The sequence below is a fragment of the Diceros bicornis genome, chromosome 11 (assembly GCF_020826845.1).
Source record: "Diceros bicornis minor isolate mBicDic1 chromosome 11, mDicBic1.mat.cur, whole genome shotgun sequence".
Lineage (NCBI taxonomy): Eukaryota > Metazoa > Chordata > Mammalia > Perissodactyla > Rhinocerotidae > Diceros > Diceros bicornis.
In genome coordinates this window covers 3,459,295-3,476,407 of record NC_080750.1, presented here as the reverse complement: position 1 = coordinate 3,476,407, position 17,113 = coordinate 3,459,295, and the positions used below count along the sequence as shown (strand labels likewise).

The following is a 17,113-nucleotide window of genomic DNA, read 5'->3' as shown; positions in this document are numbered from 1 at the left end:
ATAAATGAATAAAAAAAAAAAAGTGGGAATGAAGGGATAAATAAATAACAAAAACAGCCAGCTGTCATAAAAGAGAAAATCCTTCCTTGGGAGAACACCACAAAGGGTTAATGCTGTTTTGTCTGTATTATAAATATTTTTAAGGCTTCTGATTTCAGAGCCAGGTGTGTTTCTTAAGGAAGATTGAAAGGTGAAGGTACCTACAGGTACCTCTGAGGTGCATGCATTTTGGCTCACCATGGAGGCTTCCTCCTTGCAAGGTGAGGTGCGCTGGCTGCAGCAGGCCCCTCCCTGGCCTCAGATTCCACTCCTGTTGCTACCACAAGAACGTGGTCTGGGAGACACAGTACGAGACTGTTGTTGGGGAGGCCAGCACCATTCTGGGCCTGGTTTGCTGCCAGCTGGGTGGGATCTCCGTTAGACTTCTGGGCTATGTTTAAGTGCATACTAAGTGGTTATTTAAGGGGTGCACAAGGAGGTGGGACTAAATGTTCTTTAAGGTTCTGTCCCATTCTGGTCATTTTCTAATTTGTCTTATTTTCTTTTAACTTCATGTTGAAGTATAGTGTACCTAGGAAAAAGTACACATTTCTTAGGTGGACAGGTAAATGAATTTGGGGTCATACAACCAGCATCCAGACTTTAAGAAAAAGATTGTTCCCAGCACCCCAGAAGCTCTCCTTCCTGCGCCTGTTCATTGCCTGTCCACCCCCATTAGCTGCCATCACCGTCCTCACTTCTCACATCATGGATCCAGTTTGTTTGTGTTGAAGTTCGGATACTCTGGAAAGCAGACTCTGAGAGCAAGATTAGGGCTCAGGAAATTCACTACAGATTGCTCTTGGGAGTAGCGCTTCTGGAAGAGAAGAGAAAGGAAGGGAGTGAGACTGGGTAGCGGGAGAAGTTGAGCCGTGATTCAATCTGAGTGGAAGCCTCAGCTGACCCCATGTGGAGTTCTGGAAAGGCCTTCAGAGATGCTCCAAGTTGCACAAGAAGTAGGCATTCGTGCCCCCGTGTTGACCAGGGATTGGCTGCCCAGGGAGGGGACATGACTTTGGGCACGGCTGCTCTTTTCTGCAGAGGCAGTTTCTAAAGAGGGCTGACAGCTGCTGGGTGTGTGCCTGCTGCACCCCTGGAAGCCGGGGGGTAATGCTTCCTTCCCGAGGGGACCTGGGCGCCACGTCACAGCGTCCAGTCCAGCCGGTCCTCGTAACTCTTGTAACTGAAATCCTGCTGGAGAGACTCTCTGTGTCTGGCTTCTTTCACTTCACATTGTGTTTCTGAAACTCACCCTTGTTGTGTGTAGTGAGTTGTAGGCTGGTCATTCGCAGTCCTGTGGAATGTCCCGCTGTGTGACTACCCCCAAGACTCGATGGACGTTTGGGCCCTTTCCAGTGTTTGGCTGTTGCGAACAGTGCTGTTAGGAAGACTTCAGTGCATGCCTTTGCATGGACATTTCTGTTGGTTGTGAACCTGGGAACAGAACTGTTGGGTGGTGGGGGGTGTGTGTTCAGCTTTCCCTCAGTCTGCCAGTGTGGCTGAACCATTTTACGCTCCCATCAGCAGTGGATTTCCTCACCTATGCTTATTATCTTTGTCATTGTAGCCATTTTTGCTCTTTAGCCTTGACTATTTAGTTGAGTGTTTTGTAATACTTTTACTATTTCTTAAGCAACCTCAGAAACATTTTATTGAATGAGTTTCACTGAAGAGGAGGTGGAGAAAGTCCATGAGTTGTTATCATTTACAGTGATTGAGACTGTTTACAATGATTGAGAAATAGAATGTAATAATAGCCCATTGTTACTGAGCTCTTACTGTATTTCCAGGCAGTATTCCAAGTGCTTTACACATATTAGCTAAACTGATCCTCAGAACAACACTAAGAGGGTAGATGCTGTTGTTATTCTCAATTTACAGATGAGGAAACTGAGGTAGAGAGGTTAAAAAACTTGTTCCAGGTCACATAGCCTATAGAAAGTTTGGCTCCAGAGCTGTGTACCAAAACCTCCACAGAATGTTTTCAGTCTTATTAATATTAAAATACTTTTTAAATATGTGGCACATATTTTTTGAAAACAGACTGGAAGTAAATTCTTAAAGTATCCTGTAGGAGTTCTGAAATAGTGAGTTAGGATGGCCCTGGCTGACATTCATCAGAGGTGGTATCTCTCACACTTACTTTTTGATTGTTACAGCCCAGAGTTGTGGGTGTGGTACTCTTTGTATCGTCTGTATTCTTATGATACCTGCCTCATGGTGTTAGCAGTATCTGCCTATGTTTTTGTGTTGTGAGGAGTGAATGAGATGATGTAAATCGTGGAACATATTGCCTCGCTCCTGACAGTATGTGCTGATTAATATCAACTACTTTAAAAACAGTAACCAACTACTTTGCTGCAAGTTCTCAACATCCCTGGTGTCCTGTCTTGACATCAAGGGAGCTGCCCACACCTCAAGGCTGCTTGTCAGTCTGCGTGAAGTCCTGGGATTTTGGTTATGGCAGAGAGCCCGGGACGACCTGCTCCCAACAGACTTCACGTGGGAGTGTGCATCCTCTGACTGGGAATGCCCCTTGGTGTTTCATAATATATACAGCTAATATAAAGGATATGAAAGTAAATAATAAAAAGGCAATGAAAATAACCACTCTTTGAGTGCCTGCATATGTGTCTGTCACACACCGTGCAGATTCTCTGTGTACGTTGTGTAACCTCATGAGATAGGTTTATTCCCATTTTACAGATGCATTACTGAAGCTCAGAGAGGCCAGGTAACTTACTGTGATCTGTCAGAGAAAACCAGAGCTGGATGGTAGTTACTGCGGTGAAAACAGATTTTAGTGCAGGAACTGCTGCAGGAGGGAAAGAGACCTCAGGGTAGAACTGGGCTGGGTTCTGAACACGGCATGGACAAGTGGGGACTTACAGCCAGGGAGCAGAGTGGGGGTGTCAGTGGGTGGAAAATTACTAGGAGGAAAGATCAGAAATAACAGGCAAGGGATGATTCTGGATCTAGCAGGATTCTTGTGAAAGCAGCCCAACCCTAACAAATATCACTTAGTGGTTGGTAGGAATGATCAGATATGGAGGATGGGGAGTTCTCGCTAAACTGACTTTGCAAGATTTTTCTACAGCTGGGCGGTACAGGCCTTACAAGGATGGACACTGAAGGTCAAGGCCTGGAGGGCTGAGAGGAGCCTGACCAGGGTTAGATCTAGGCGAGAGTCTTTGTCAGATCTTCCCACCAGCAAGGCCCAGAGCTGGTGGGCACAGGAGAGAAAGAGAAACCTTTTAAAAATTAAAACAGTCTCTTGTTTCTAAAAGGGACGTGAAGTTTGGTGTCATTGAATTGTTTTGAGATAAATGACAGGTTGCCTGGATACAGAAATACTGGTATTAACAGTATTTAATCGGCCAGCTGAAGCCGATAGCCTGCTGCTCAGAGTGGGTCAGGGCATTGGGAGCCTGCTTGCTGCCAGAGCAGTGCACAGTGTGTGATACTCACATTGGTGTGGAGCCACAATTTAGGCTCCTTAAGACAAATCATCCACAAGTCCAACATACAATAAGAAATTATTGAAAATATGAAGAAGAAGGAAAGTGTGATTTATAATCTGAATAAAAACTGTCGCTAGAAACACCTTGAGATGATGCTGATGTTGGAATTAGGAAATTAGAGCATTAAAGCTTTTTAAAGGGAAATATGTTCTTATAGATGAGGAATCTCAGAAAAATGGAAACTATAAAAAGAAGAATCAAATGGAAATTCAAGGACTAAAGTATAGTATCTGAAGTGAAAACATTTATTGAATGGACTTAAAAGCAGACGAGTTGGCAGAAGAAAAGGTCAGTGAGCTAAAACTCAGATCAATAGAAATTATTTGGAAAAAGAATAGAGATGGGGAAAAAATGAGCAGAGCCTCAGTGACTTGTGCACAGTGTCATGCCATCTAACGTATAATTAGAGTTCTGAGAGGAGGGGAGAGAGAATGTGGCAGAAAAAGGTTTTGAAAAAATGATGGTTGCAAGTTTTCTCAAATTGGTGAAAAACATCAACCTACGATTTTTAAGAAGCCCAGTGACTCTTAGAATAAATGCAAAGAAAACCAGACTTAGGCACGTAATAGTCAGTCTGCTGACAATTAATGATATAGAGGAACCAACAAAGCAGGGTGGTGGGGAGGGAGACGGGAAGAGGGAAATAACAGGAACAATGGCTGACTTCTCAGGAGCACGATGAATAGAAGCAATGGAGTCACATCTTTAAGAGAAAAAAAGCAAAAAAAAAAAAAGTAAAAATAAGCCTGTTAATCTAGAATTCTATATTCAAGCAAAAATAAAGGTGAAGTAAAGACATTTTCAGATAAATGAGAGTTGAGAATTTTATCAGGGAGGAAGAGTTTTTCAGAAACCTTCTGGGAGACTTCCCCAGAGGTGCCATTATTGCCCAGATGCTGTGTGGTGGTATGGCCGTTTGGTGGCGTGGCTGTGTGGCCATGTGGCTGTATAGCTGTATGGCAGGGACCTGGCATTTTCATCTTCTAGAGTGAGGTTTCTATCATCAAGGAATAGGGAGATGAGGGCAAAGAGAAATCAGTGGTTGTGTAGGCAGCCAGCACTGTTTGTCACATATGAATTAAATTACTTTTATAATCAGAAAAAAAGTAGCAAAGCTATTTGTTATTTGATACATAGATGCAAGTAAGGCAGAAAATAAGTCATTTGTTGTTAGGTTGGCCATTTATAGATTCTTAGAAGGCTTTGTAGAAAACCTTTAGGCATTGTCTTGTATTCCTTCTTCAGTATGCATTCAGTATTCCAGATATTACGCTAGGCACCAGGCATAAAAAGATAAATAATGGGGCCAGCCCGGTGGTGTAGTGGTTAAGTTCACCTGCTCTGCTTTGGTGGCCCGGGGTTCACAGGTTCGGATCCCGGACGTGGACCTACACACTGCTCATCAAGCAGTGCTGTGGCAAGAGTCCCACATACAAAATAGAAGAAGATTGGCACAGATGTTAGCTCAGGGGGAATCTTCCACTAATAAAAAACAAGAAAAAGATAAATAATACATCTTGATCTCAGTCTGCTGGAGAGAAACAGGCAGCCCTTACTGGGCTTTTGGCAACCATCTTCTAGGCAGCATGTCATCTTTTTCAGAGAGTGAATGAATTTTCTTTGGAAATAATGGTTAGGAAGCAACTCATTCAACTGGGATTGTCAGGGAATCTTTCAGAGAATGATAGTAACAGCAGCAGCGTTGTGACTGTCCTTCATGGAGGGCCAGCTGCTGTCCCCGAGTGCTTCAAATCTCCTGTCAATCTTAGGTGTTAAGCATTATCATTCTCATTTTTATAAATTAGAAAATTGAAGCTAATATAAAGAAATTGCCTACGGGCGTTCAGTCAGTAAGGGACAAAGCCAGGATTCCAGTCTGGGACAGCCTGAGTCTAAAGCCTCTTCTTTTTTTTTTTTTTTTTTGTGAGGAGATCAGCCCTGAGCTAACATCCGCCAATCCTCCTCTTTTTTTGCTGAGGAAGACGGCCCTGGGCTAACATCGGTGCCCATCCTCCTCCACTTTATATGGGACGCCGCCACAGCATGGCTTACCAAGCAGTGCATCGGTGCCCGCCCGGGATCCGAACCAGCGAACCCCGGGCCGCCGCAGCGGAGCGCGCGCGCTTAACCGCCTGCGCCACCGGGCCGGCCCCAGTCTAAAGCCTCTTCTTAACCAGATGCCGCAGTGGCAGCGGGCTGACTTGCGTTCTCTTGATTAAAGCATGTGACCTTTTCAGTAGGTTATAAGTTGACTCACACCAGGCATTCCTGGAAGAGTTACATGTGATTTGCTTATTTCTCATCTCTTACAGTTTTAAATGCATTCTCACAGGGAAACCATTCACTAAATGTAAATTGAAATCATTCAGGTCACCTGCAGGAGCATCTTGACCACCCCCCCCCCCAATGTTTGATGTGTTGACATTCAAGTTACTCATATAACCTCTAGAGAAGTCTAAGAGGTAATTTAATTTTCTGGTATTTTTACAAAACAAAATTAGAACTGGCCACTGCCACCAATATGCTTTGTGACCCTATAAGGTGCTAATTTTTCTGGACTTCAGTTTCCTCTCTTGTTTTAAAAGGGAGAAGGGGTTGGACTGAACGACCTGAGCTTCCTTACGTGTTAAAATTAAGCCGTACACTCGCACTGACCCTTTGGTACTTGAATGATTTAAGCTACTAGACATAAATATTTAATGAGAAAAGTAAGTTCACCTAAATTCAGAGAACTTAGACTGCCTTTTTAATTTAACTCTGTGTAAGCAGCAGCTAATTTGCATGAGGCAGAAAAGACTTTTCATTTAAGTGGAGTTGCAAAGTGGTTAATTGATGGTAAAATCCTGACTGACCCCTTGATAAAAATTCTGAGTCTGGACTTGGAAAAGTCTCCTGTGCATCTACGGTGAAGGAGCAGAGGGGGATGAGCAGAATTTTCAGAGAGCTGAATCTGAGGGTGAGTAGAGGAAGAGGTGGCGTATGTGGAGAACAAAGGTCTGTTAGCATCATGCTTTGCTGTCTTGTTCGTATAGAACTATTGCAGCTCAATGCAAGCAGTGGTAATGCTGTAGTAGAAAAAGGTAGGACCTTGGGTTTTCTCTATTCAGCTGGCAAATGGGGAGAGAACTAGGATAGTGCTGGGGAGGCTTTTTAATAGTCTGCATTTGGAAGTGGCACACATCACTTTGGCTCTCATTTGTTTGGCGGAGCTCAGCCTCTTGGGCACACTGCAAGGGGGCTGGGAACTGTATTAAACTGTATGCTCAGGAAGAAGCATCGTACAAGGTACATAGAAACAGGTATATGGAAAACTGAGGGAGTGGAAAAAAAATCAAGGCAATTATTAACTCTTAGAAAAACAATTGTACAAGGAGGGATATAAAATAAAGATAATAATGGCTAACACATATTGTGTATTTACTCTGTGCCAGGTACTATTCTAAGGCCTCACATGTTTCATATATTAATTTTTCTTAAAAATTTTATGAGATAAATACCATAGCAATTCCCATTTTACAGATGGATGTTGATTTCACCAAAAATGTTTATCACTGTATTTATTTGGTAAATGGGGTAGGGAATGAGGAGAGTGGGGTAAGAGCCAAACATCGTCTTTTACAGTAGGAAATATAAATAATGTGGAAATAATGTCTGTATTATAAAATATCTAAGGTTAAACAGTCAAGACACAGCAATATATGTGTGCTTTTGGAAATACGGAGGTAAATACCAGTAGAAACAACTGAAAAAGCTGAAACTCCTTAGGGTGACCAATTTGAGTGTGGGGTATGGGACTGCCCTAATGCTATTGCAGTTTCTAAAGTCTCTTGATAAAAATATAAGTACCCAGTGTAAGGGACTATCGAGAGAGCGAAAATGAAAACGATGTGCAGTGGTCTTCATTTGTACCTTATCTTCGTGTAGAGCAGAGATGGTTTTGTAAACCACTGAGTAGTGGGGCCTCACACTGAAAGGGGGCTAAGGCTGGATTGCTAGACCTGGGCTTACTCTTAGCCTTACTGGCCAAGTAAACCTTTGGGGGTCCACTTTCTTCAGATTTTAATGAGAGTGATCTCTTACAGTCACTTTAACTTTTAAAGTTCCACAGTTCTAGGTGTTGGACTAATTTTTGTTTTTCAATGTTAAGTCTTAATGTGAAAATATAGGCTTCAAAGCTAGTGTTGGGTGCAGCATGGCTGTTTAGTCAACAACCTACACCCTGTTTTATTCTTACCTAGTTTCTTGGGTAGTAGTCACTTAGCTACATGATTTTCTCAGAACCGGTTTATGTAAGTATTCATATAATTTAAATCATTTTCATCCAGTAGTTTTTTTAATCTATTAAAAGAAATAGGGAAAATTGAGACATAGGACAAATAGAGAACTATAGCGAAAATTGCATAAATTATAAGTGTACATACAGCTCAATGAACTTTTACAGTGAGCACACTCTAATTGCCAGCATCCGAATTCTGGATCAGGAAACGGAACATTACCAGGGACCCTAGAACAAGCTCAAAGTAGATTAGGTATAAGCTCTTATTTCCAAAGTTGGTCAAAGGATGCAAACTTTCAGTTATAAGATGAATAAGTTCTGAGGATCTAATGTGCAGCCTGGTGACTCTAGTTAGTAATACTGTATTATTTACTTGAAATTTGCTGAGAGTAGATCTTCAGTGTTCTCAACCCCCCACCCCCACACCCCCACACAGAGGCAACCATGTGAGGTGATGGATGTGTTAATTAACTTGATTGTGGTAAATATTTCACAATGTATACATATATCAAATCATGTTGTACACTTTAAATATATACAATTTTGTCAATTATACTCAGTAAAGCTGCCAAAAAAAAAAGAAACAGAGCGTTACCATTATCCCAGAAGCCCCTTCCAGTTACCTTTCCTCGAAGGATCAACCACTAGCCTGACTTCTAATCTCGTTGATTAGACTTTGAACTAGGTATAAATGACATCCAGTAGTTGTGTAAAATCATACATGTGGAGACATGTACATTTACATATCTCTTATAAGTAAAAAAATAGGGCTGGCCTGGTGGTTAAGCTCGTGTGCTCCACTTTGGCAGCCCAGGGTTCACAGGTTCGGATCTTGGGCACAGACCTACGCACCATTTATCAAGCCATTCTGTGGCAACGTCCCATATAAAGTGGAGGAGGATGGGCACAGATGTTAGCTCAGGGCCAATATTCCTCAGCAAAAAGAGGACAATTGGCAACAGATGTTAGCTCAGGGCTAATCGTCCTCACACACACACAAATATGTATGTATGTGTGTGTGTGTGTGTGTGTGTGTATATATATATATATAAAAATACATATACACACATCCATACACATTTATACTTTTAGATTTTTGTGGGGTGGGAGGGGTTTTTGTTTCTGGCTTCTCAAGATGATACATTTAAATTTGTTGAGATTTCTACTGATAGGTATTGATTGTATAAAACCTGTGTGCATTTATTATCCACTTACTACTCCTAAGTCCTGGTCATAAAGCATAATTATCTGATATGACAACCTTTATTCTAGGTCCAGTGGCATTGCAGAGCACGGATGGTTGCAGGAGCCAATTTTTACATTGTTGGACGAGACCCTGCTGGCATGCCTCATCCGGAAACAGGGAAGGATCTTTACGAGCCAACTCATGGCGCCAAAGTGCTGACGATGGCCCCTGGCCTGATCACTTTGGAAATAGTTCCCTTCCGAGTTGCAGCCTACAACAAGAAGAAGAAGCGTATGGACTACTATGACTCTGAGCAGTAAGTCGTGCGTCCCGTGCACACGTTGGTGCGACGCCTTGTGCTCCGAGCTGCTCACAGAGCTTTACTGTACTGTCTCCTCTTTATAGCAACTTGACTGATGACAAGCTTGGTGTACCCATTTCAGAGAAAAGCAGACCAAGGAAAGTAATTTCTCAATATTCCAGAAGTTAGGAGTAGAAATAAAAATTGAAGCTGGTTTCATGGTTCGTGATTTTAGGAGTTTTGTGAAGTATTTAAGGGCTGTGTTGACATTTTTGCATCTGCATATCTACTGTATCTTCCTGAGCATGTAGGAGTAGTCCAGGGACTTAGTGATGGTTACTCAGGTGAGCCCAGGGCATCTGTGTCGTGAGAGAGAGTTTAACCAGTATTTGTGCAATCACTGTGTGACATGCCCTGTGCTAATTGCTTTACAGGTGTTAAATTAATTACTCCCCACAACAATCCTATGAGGAAGGTGCTGTATTATCCCCATTTTATCGATGAGTAGTAAGCTGGGGCTTACAAAGTTCAGATAACTTGTGTAAGGTCACAAAGCCAGTAAATGGCAGCCCAGCAGTTGAACTTGAGCACTCCGGCTCCAGAGCCCGTGCCCTGACCACTGAGAGTGCACCTTCCTTCTCCCAAGATCCTGGGAGAGACAAAGGCTAACGAGCTTCTAGTACGGATTATTGGTAGTACTGAGCATCCATCTGTCGCCTTTGACTGACAACTTGTATTAACTCCCGTCTGTAGATAATAGCACTGGGCAGTACGCTCTAAGTCTGGAGTGGCAGTGGGGGTTCTAGGCCCCTCCTTGCTGTGTGACTCAAGAGTCCTGTGTCGTCTCTGGCCTTGTTCCCTCGTCTCTAGGGTGATGGCAGTGGACAAGGCGATTCCCTTCTGCTTAAAACCTGTGGTTGTTTCCACCATTGGTGGAACCCGGTGATGTTCACGTCGCAGGAGGTGCCTGTGGTTTTGTTGATTAGCACTTATTTAACACACCTGCTTTTTTAATATGATTACAATTCTTGTTCAGCAGGTAGAGCAGGTAATTATTTTTTATTTACGTTTTATCAGTGTACAGGTACTAATCACCTTTCATCTGAGAGCGCTCCTCCTCTTTTCCGTGGTACTTTACAGTTGACTTGGTGCTAGGGGTAATGCTCACACAGCCTGTGTCCTCGTTGATGTGGCCCATTTTGTAATGGTGGGCACAGGAGAGAAAGAGAAACCTTTTAAAAATTAAAACAGTCTCTTGTTTCTAAAAGGGACATGAAGTTTGGTGTCATTGAATTGTTTTGAGATAAATGCCAGGTTGCCTGGATACAGAAATACTGGTATTAACAGTAGAGTTTGAGAGACGTGTTGGCTTCTTGTTTTATGGGGTAAATACTTCTGGAGAAAATGCACAATTTTAGATGAGAACAGGCTTTTCTGAGCCATGAACTGTAGCTAAAATACAGGAAAATCTTACGAGAGTGAATGAGCAGAAGAGGCTCACATAACTGGTGCGGGTGAGTGTGAAAGGACTGTTCCGTGTGGCCTGGGTGTGGGGTTCAAGACAGGAGCGGTTCTAGACTATAAAGATCTAAAATGTGGCCCAGACTCCAGTATGGAACCATACCATGAGAACAGTTTGCAACAACCCAGAACATTTTCACCCTTGTACAAAATCAGAGTTTGCCAACATCTAGAAATAGTTCTAAATCATAGGGATTTTTAGTTTTTTTGCCTAAAAATATGTAAGAGTGTGTATATATTTGTATGTATATATACTTGTACATACACACACTACAATTTCACTATCTAAAAACAATGCAGCTATAAAAGTGGTGTGCTGGGGCTGGCCCTGTAGTGTAGAGGTTAAGTTTGTGCCCTCTGATTTGATGGCCCAGGTTCGCAGGTTCGGGTCTTGGGTGCGGACTTGCGCACCGCTCATCAAGCCATGCTATGTAGAGCCCACATACAAAGTAGAGGAAGATGGGCACAGATGTTAGCTGAGGGAACATCTTCCTCAAGCAAAGAGAGGAAGATTGGCAACGGATGTTAGCTCAGGGCCAATCTTCCTCACTAAAAAAAAAAAAAAATGGTGGTGTGCTAAGAGTTGTAAATGGACTTTTTCTACCAAAGGGATGCCTTAGAAGCTTTAATAAAAGAATCTGAAGAAAAAGAGGTTATAGTAAATTTTGAACTATATTACCACAAAAGGTGATTGAAAACTGAAAATATAAGTTAAATATTAGGGAAAGTAGAAAAGATTCAAACACAGTCCTGTCCTTTGTGGTTGAAATGAGCGCAGGGCCACCATCAGAGACTCTGGTAGACTCAGTCCTGGGGAGGCCTGCGCGTGGCAGTTCCTTTGGAAGCTCCTCAGCTGAGAACACTGAGGGGGACAGCACTGCCTTCCTACAGACCTGTCAGTCATGCAGTGTCCAAGAGGGCGTGCTGGGCAGCTACCCTCTGCTTCTCACCCAGCGTGCAGTTTATTTGTGTAGTTTGTGTACACGGTGTTATGACAGTCTTGTTCAGAAAGTGATGGTTCCTCGGTCGTAGAGTGAGGAGAGAGAAGTAGAATCATTCTGCTGGTGGCCAAATACGTAAAACTTAGGTGAGTTTCCATTTTGATGAGTTAAGGAAACAAAACCGAAGAGTGGAGCGTTGTTTTGTACGTCTTATGCCGACATGTTTCATTTCTGTGGTCTCTTTGCACCATCAGCTGACTTAATCCCACGCAGGACCCTGCGACCATCTGTATGTGGTTCACTGATGTGCTGCGAAGCCCTTGATAACTTTCATGTTTTAAGTCTGTGTAGCATTGCTTTAAGTCTCTCTTTTAATCATTCAAAAGCTAAATAATTACATCAGTTCTCATAAGATTTTCCGATGATGAATTCTATATTAGTTGCATGAGTGGCTCATTTTCTTGGAATTTTTTTGAGTTACCAAATCTTAATAAATTGTCACTTGGGAAGCTTTAAAACTGCCTCGTTTCCCAATTTTTTATATTTGTGTTCAGATATAATTAAGTTGATGGGAATATGTTGGAAAGTTATTAAAATTTTGTGGAAAGACGATAGTCTTTGATGTAGTGAGAAAACAGTTATTAATTATGCACATATGAGGTTGTCTTATGTTTGATTAATGGATGTTATTCAATGCCAGCTTTTATGTAATTAATGATTTTGTAGCTTTTGATTTGATTAAATACCAGTGTAAGACAAGGCTTAGAGAGAATGAAACAAACTTCATGAAGATATCAGGCAGGCTAGTATTGATAGGAGTTATGATAAAAGTCATCTGTTTACACTTAGAAAGTTAAGTGGGTTCATATTAGCTCTACTAGTGACTCCAGGAAACTTAGGTTTAGGACTCCAAGATTAAAGCACATTCTTTCAGATATTGCAAACACAACTTTCAGAGATAACTCAGTTATATTATTTGTAATTTTTTATCCTTTTTGCAGTAAATCTTTGTATTTGGGTAGATAAATGCAAAATTATGGTTCAGATTATTGAAATAGCAATTCAGCAAAGAGAGAGCGCACATGAGTGAGAGTGTCTTGTGGAGATGGGTGATGACGGGACAGGTGGGCATAAATGTCTGCTGTCTGGTTATTTCACGTTATCAATAGAGTGTTTCTTTCATATTTTTAATGCTGGAGTATACCTTAAATCATGTACTATTAGTGTCATTTTTTTTTAAAAACATTCTAGTTGTAGGCATCCTTCAAAGCTTTTCCAAATATTCTCTTCCTTTATATACTTTCCACAGGAAAGCATGTCTATCCTCATGGTTTCTGTGTGGTGACTCTTCAGCTGTACTTCAGTGTTTCCAAGTTGCTAATGGTGTTAGCGTTCTATTGCTGCCTAACACATTACCACAAGTTGAGTGGCTTAAAAGAGTACTCATGTATTATGTTGCAGTTCTGTAGGTCAGAAGTCGAGGTGGGCTAGTCTGGATTCTCTGGCCAGGCTGGGCTCTTATCTGAGGGCTCTGGAAAGAATCTACTTCCAAAATGACCCTTGTTGTTGGCAGAATTCAGTTCCTTACGGCTGTAGTACTGAGGTCCCGTCTTCTCACTGGCTGTTGGCTGAGTGTTGCTCTCTGCTCCTAGAAGCCACTTTTAGGTCCTTCCTTGTGGGCCCCTCCGTCTCAGCAGTAGAACCTCCCTCGTGGCGAATCCCTCTCCTGCTTCGGATCTCCCTGACTTCCCTTTCTGCAATCAGCCAAGAAAATTCTTTGCTTTTAAAAGGGCATGAGTAATTAGGTCAGACCCACTCAGATAATTTCACTCTTTTAGGTCAGTTGACCAGTAACTAATTGCATCTGCAAAATCCCTTTTGCCATATGAGGACATATCATGGTAGTGACACTGTGGAGCCGTCTTAGAATTCTGTCTGCTGCACTAATGGGCATTTCTGCTTAGAGTCCTTGATATCACTTAAAATGCCCAGAACCAGCTTTACCTTTCTCTTCATATATCGCCAAATCCTAAACTTCCTTAGTTACTTTTTCTTCCCATTATATAGAATGTTTTTTTTTTTTTTTATTTTTATTTATTTATTTTTTTACCCCCAAAGCCCCAGCAGACAGCTGTACGTCACCGTTGCACATCCCTCTAGTCATTGCATGTGGGACGCGGCCCCAGCATGGCCGGAGAAGCGGTGCGTCGGCACACACCCGGGACCCGAACCCGGGCTGCCAGCAGCGGAGTGCGCACACTCAACCGCTAAGCCACGGGGCCGGCCCCCATTATATAGAATCTTGAAGTCGTTTGTTCGTTCACTTCACTCTTCACATCTGAGCCTTGTCATGCTGACCACTGAAATATTTCTTGTGTGAATTCTTTTCTTTCCCTTTCTTGCTGCGTAATCTTTGTAATATGTATGTATTTCTATTCGAGTTTCCATTAATTCATAAAATGCTTTGTTTTTATTAATTTTGATGTTTCTTCTGAAAACTTGTAGAAGTCTGACTGATTGACTGAATTTACCAATGAGTCTTGTCCTGTGTTTGTAGATTTTGCACATGTTATTTGTGGGGAGTTACTGCATGACTGTTAATAGATAAGATCTAATTTAAAATCTATTGTATTGTCTTCTTTGTTTTACTATACATTTGAATCATAATTAGGGATGTACTAGTATGTATATTTTTGAAAATCAAAGTATATATTGTATTTTATATATATCTCATATTAAGTCAACATGTTACATTGAAATTAGTACAAAACTTTCTGGCTTTGCTATGCTTTATTCATTTATTAGCTGTTTGTTGAGTCTACTATGTACATGCCATTGCTAGGTGTGGGCACTGTAGTTGTCAACAGGCAGATATTATCGTTGCCCTCATGGGACTTACGTTCTAGAGAAGCAGACAGACAGTAAACCACTCACAGCACAGTTAATTAAGGGTGGTGAGTGCTTTGCAGAAGACTTGCGAGAAGCTCTGCCAGCACTTGTCTGACCAAGTCCCAGTTATCAGGGATGGGTTCCTGGAGCAAGTGACATTTGGGCTGAGCTCCAAAAGATAAGTAGGCATTCCCTTGGTAAAGAAGGAGGTAATAGCATTCTGGACAAAGGGATGAGCACGTGCAAAGGTCCTGAGGTGAGAAGAAGCATAGAGGGTTTGGAAAGAAGGCCAGGATAGGGTAGAGCAGAGAGTGAAAAGAGGTTGATGAGACAGACAGGGACCAGTTCTTCGAAAGGTAGGACCTGGAATAGATTTTTAAAAGATAATGTTGTTACAGTGTGCATTAGATATGAGGAAGTTCAGGTTTTTGGTAATTGGGCAAGTTACATTATACAGATGATTCTCCCAAGAAATTAACTAAAACTGCTGGATAAAAGGAAACATTTTTATAGTATTGTGGCCCTGACAAGATGATGATAACTGTGAGGCCAGACTCTTAAGTGAAGGCTGGAACTTCAGGTAAGCTGAGTGCTGAAGCTGTGTTTGTCCTGGTGGACCCGGCACACTTGAGTGTGGATTTTCGTGGTCCTGACCCAGGGGGGAGTCCAGCAGGAGACACTCATTCAGCTGGGCCTCCCTCCCACCGTAAGTGTGAGGGGAGCTGGAAGTGAACCGAAGCATTCCCCTACCCCGGAGATGGAGCCCGGCACTGAGCCGTAGCTTCAGAAGCTCAGAACTGCTCGGATGGGCCAACTCGCATTACCTGGGTGGTAACAAGACAAAACAACCAAAAAGTCCTCAACCCGAGGAATTAGTTTCAGGTGGCGCTTGATCAGGCCTGCCTCTAGGTATTGGGCAGAAGCAGCCTCTCCCTGGGGCATTACACCTTTGTCCTGGGCCTCAGCCTAGTCCCGCAGATAATTATACAAGCTCCATGAGCAGTGTCAGTTGAGAGTGATCAAGTAGTAGAGGAGACAGAGCACCAGAGCGAGAAGAAATGGACACTACAGTCCACAGAAGCAGACCTACAGGTACTTCACTACCGGAATTACCAGATGTAGTTACAACATAGCTGTGCCTGCAGAGTTATAAAAACAAAGACAAGTTTGAAACTATCTACATGGCACATCCAAGTATAGAAATGACCCAGCAGTATAGAAAAGAGGAAGATGGGAGGGGAGGTCAGTGTGAAGGGGTGTGTTAGTGCAGACAGCAGTTAGTGGTGGCTCAGGTCTGGGAGGTTGTGATTGGAAGAAAGGGATCCACTCAGAACATCTGTAGGAGGCACAGTCATTAGGACTTAAAGTATAATTGCTATATTAAATGAAAGCTGATTTTTTTTCTTACTAAATATGTAAATCTAGTATCCCCCCCCCCCATATTTCCAAACGATCAACAACCACCACCACAAAACATTTTAGTTCAGTATTCCCCTCTGGGATTCCAGAGGTGGCGGGCAGAGTTTTTAATGCAAAGAACTGGTAGGTGTGGAAGTGCGATGGAATTAGTGTAGGGATTGTGTTTCTAACAGCATCATTATTGTATGCGAGGTAAACTTCAAGTTTTCTATAATAGGAAAAATATTTTGATTCTGAAAGTGTTCTGATGGCAGGATTCTGATCCTGATTTTCCATTTCATAAAACAGTTCCTAAACAAAGGATTTTCTGTATTTTACTCCCTTAAGAGTTATCTACCAATAGATGATGATCATTTTCTTTCTGATTTTTATGGCAAACTTCCTTTGATTGGTAATGAAATAGACGATATGGAAATGTACATTATTTGTCTTCCTGCTTTCTTAGACCCCTCTTTTGAAAACATTCTAGAGAAGCGAGAAGCGAATGTTTTCTAGAAGTAATATTTTTCTTTGATGATTAATACTAGGAATCATAGAAGGGCCATCTTAAGGAGATATTGTGGTGTTTTCATTATAAACCCCAGCAGTACCCATATCCTCCTTTTAATCTGTCATGACCTCTGAAAGAGAAGGAGGGAGGGAGGGACAGGCATTGAGCAGTAACCGGCCACATGAGGCCCCAGTTAGACTCGAGTGTGCTAGAATAGATGACATGGAAGATTTATTTTTTTGTTGCCGGGGAGGCCGAGGTGGCCTTGACTCAAAGTGAGCCAAAGGTCTGCTGCTTCTCTCTCTCTCGAAGCCCGAGACCAGCTCTGCTACTCCTGGGGGTGAGCGGACACACCCATCAGCACGGGAGAAGTAGAAGGAGCGGAGGAGACAGCTCTCGGGAAGGTACTTCCCTTGTGCTTAGGTCAGTGGTCTGGTCCCCCAGCAGAGCAGTGCAGGGTGCTCCTAGTCCTCCAGCCTGGGGGAGGAAGCCGGGCCTAGTCATGTGCTCGCTCTTTACACCTTTGTGCC

General features: G+C 42.5%; 1 protein-coding gene across 2 annotated transcripts in view; it reads left to right on the top strand.

The window, feature by feature from the left end:
- The window catches only part of PAPSS1 (3'-phosphoadenosine 5'-phosphosulfate synthase 1), an 85,662-nt gene that overhangs the window by 59,502 nt on the left and 9,047 nt on the right, over positions 1-17,113 (top strand). For both annotated transcript variants that reach the window (XM_058549871.1, XM_058549872.1), the window contains one exon: positions 9,109-9,338. In XM_058549871.1, coding sequence (XP_058405854.1) covers positions 9,109-9,338 — 230 coding nt within the window. The remainder of the gene's footprint in view (positions 1-9,108; positions 9,339-17,113) is intronic.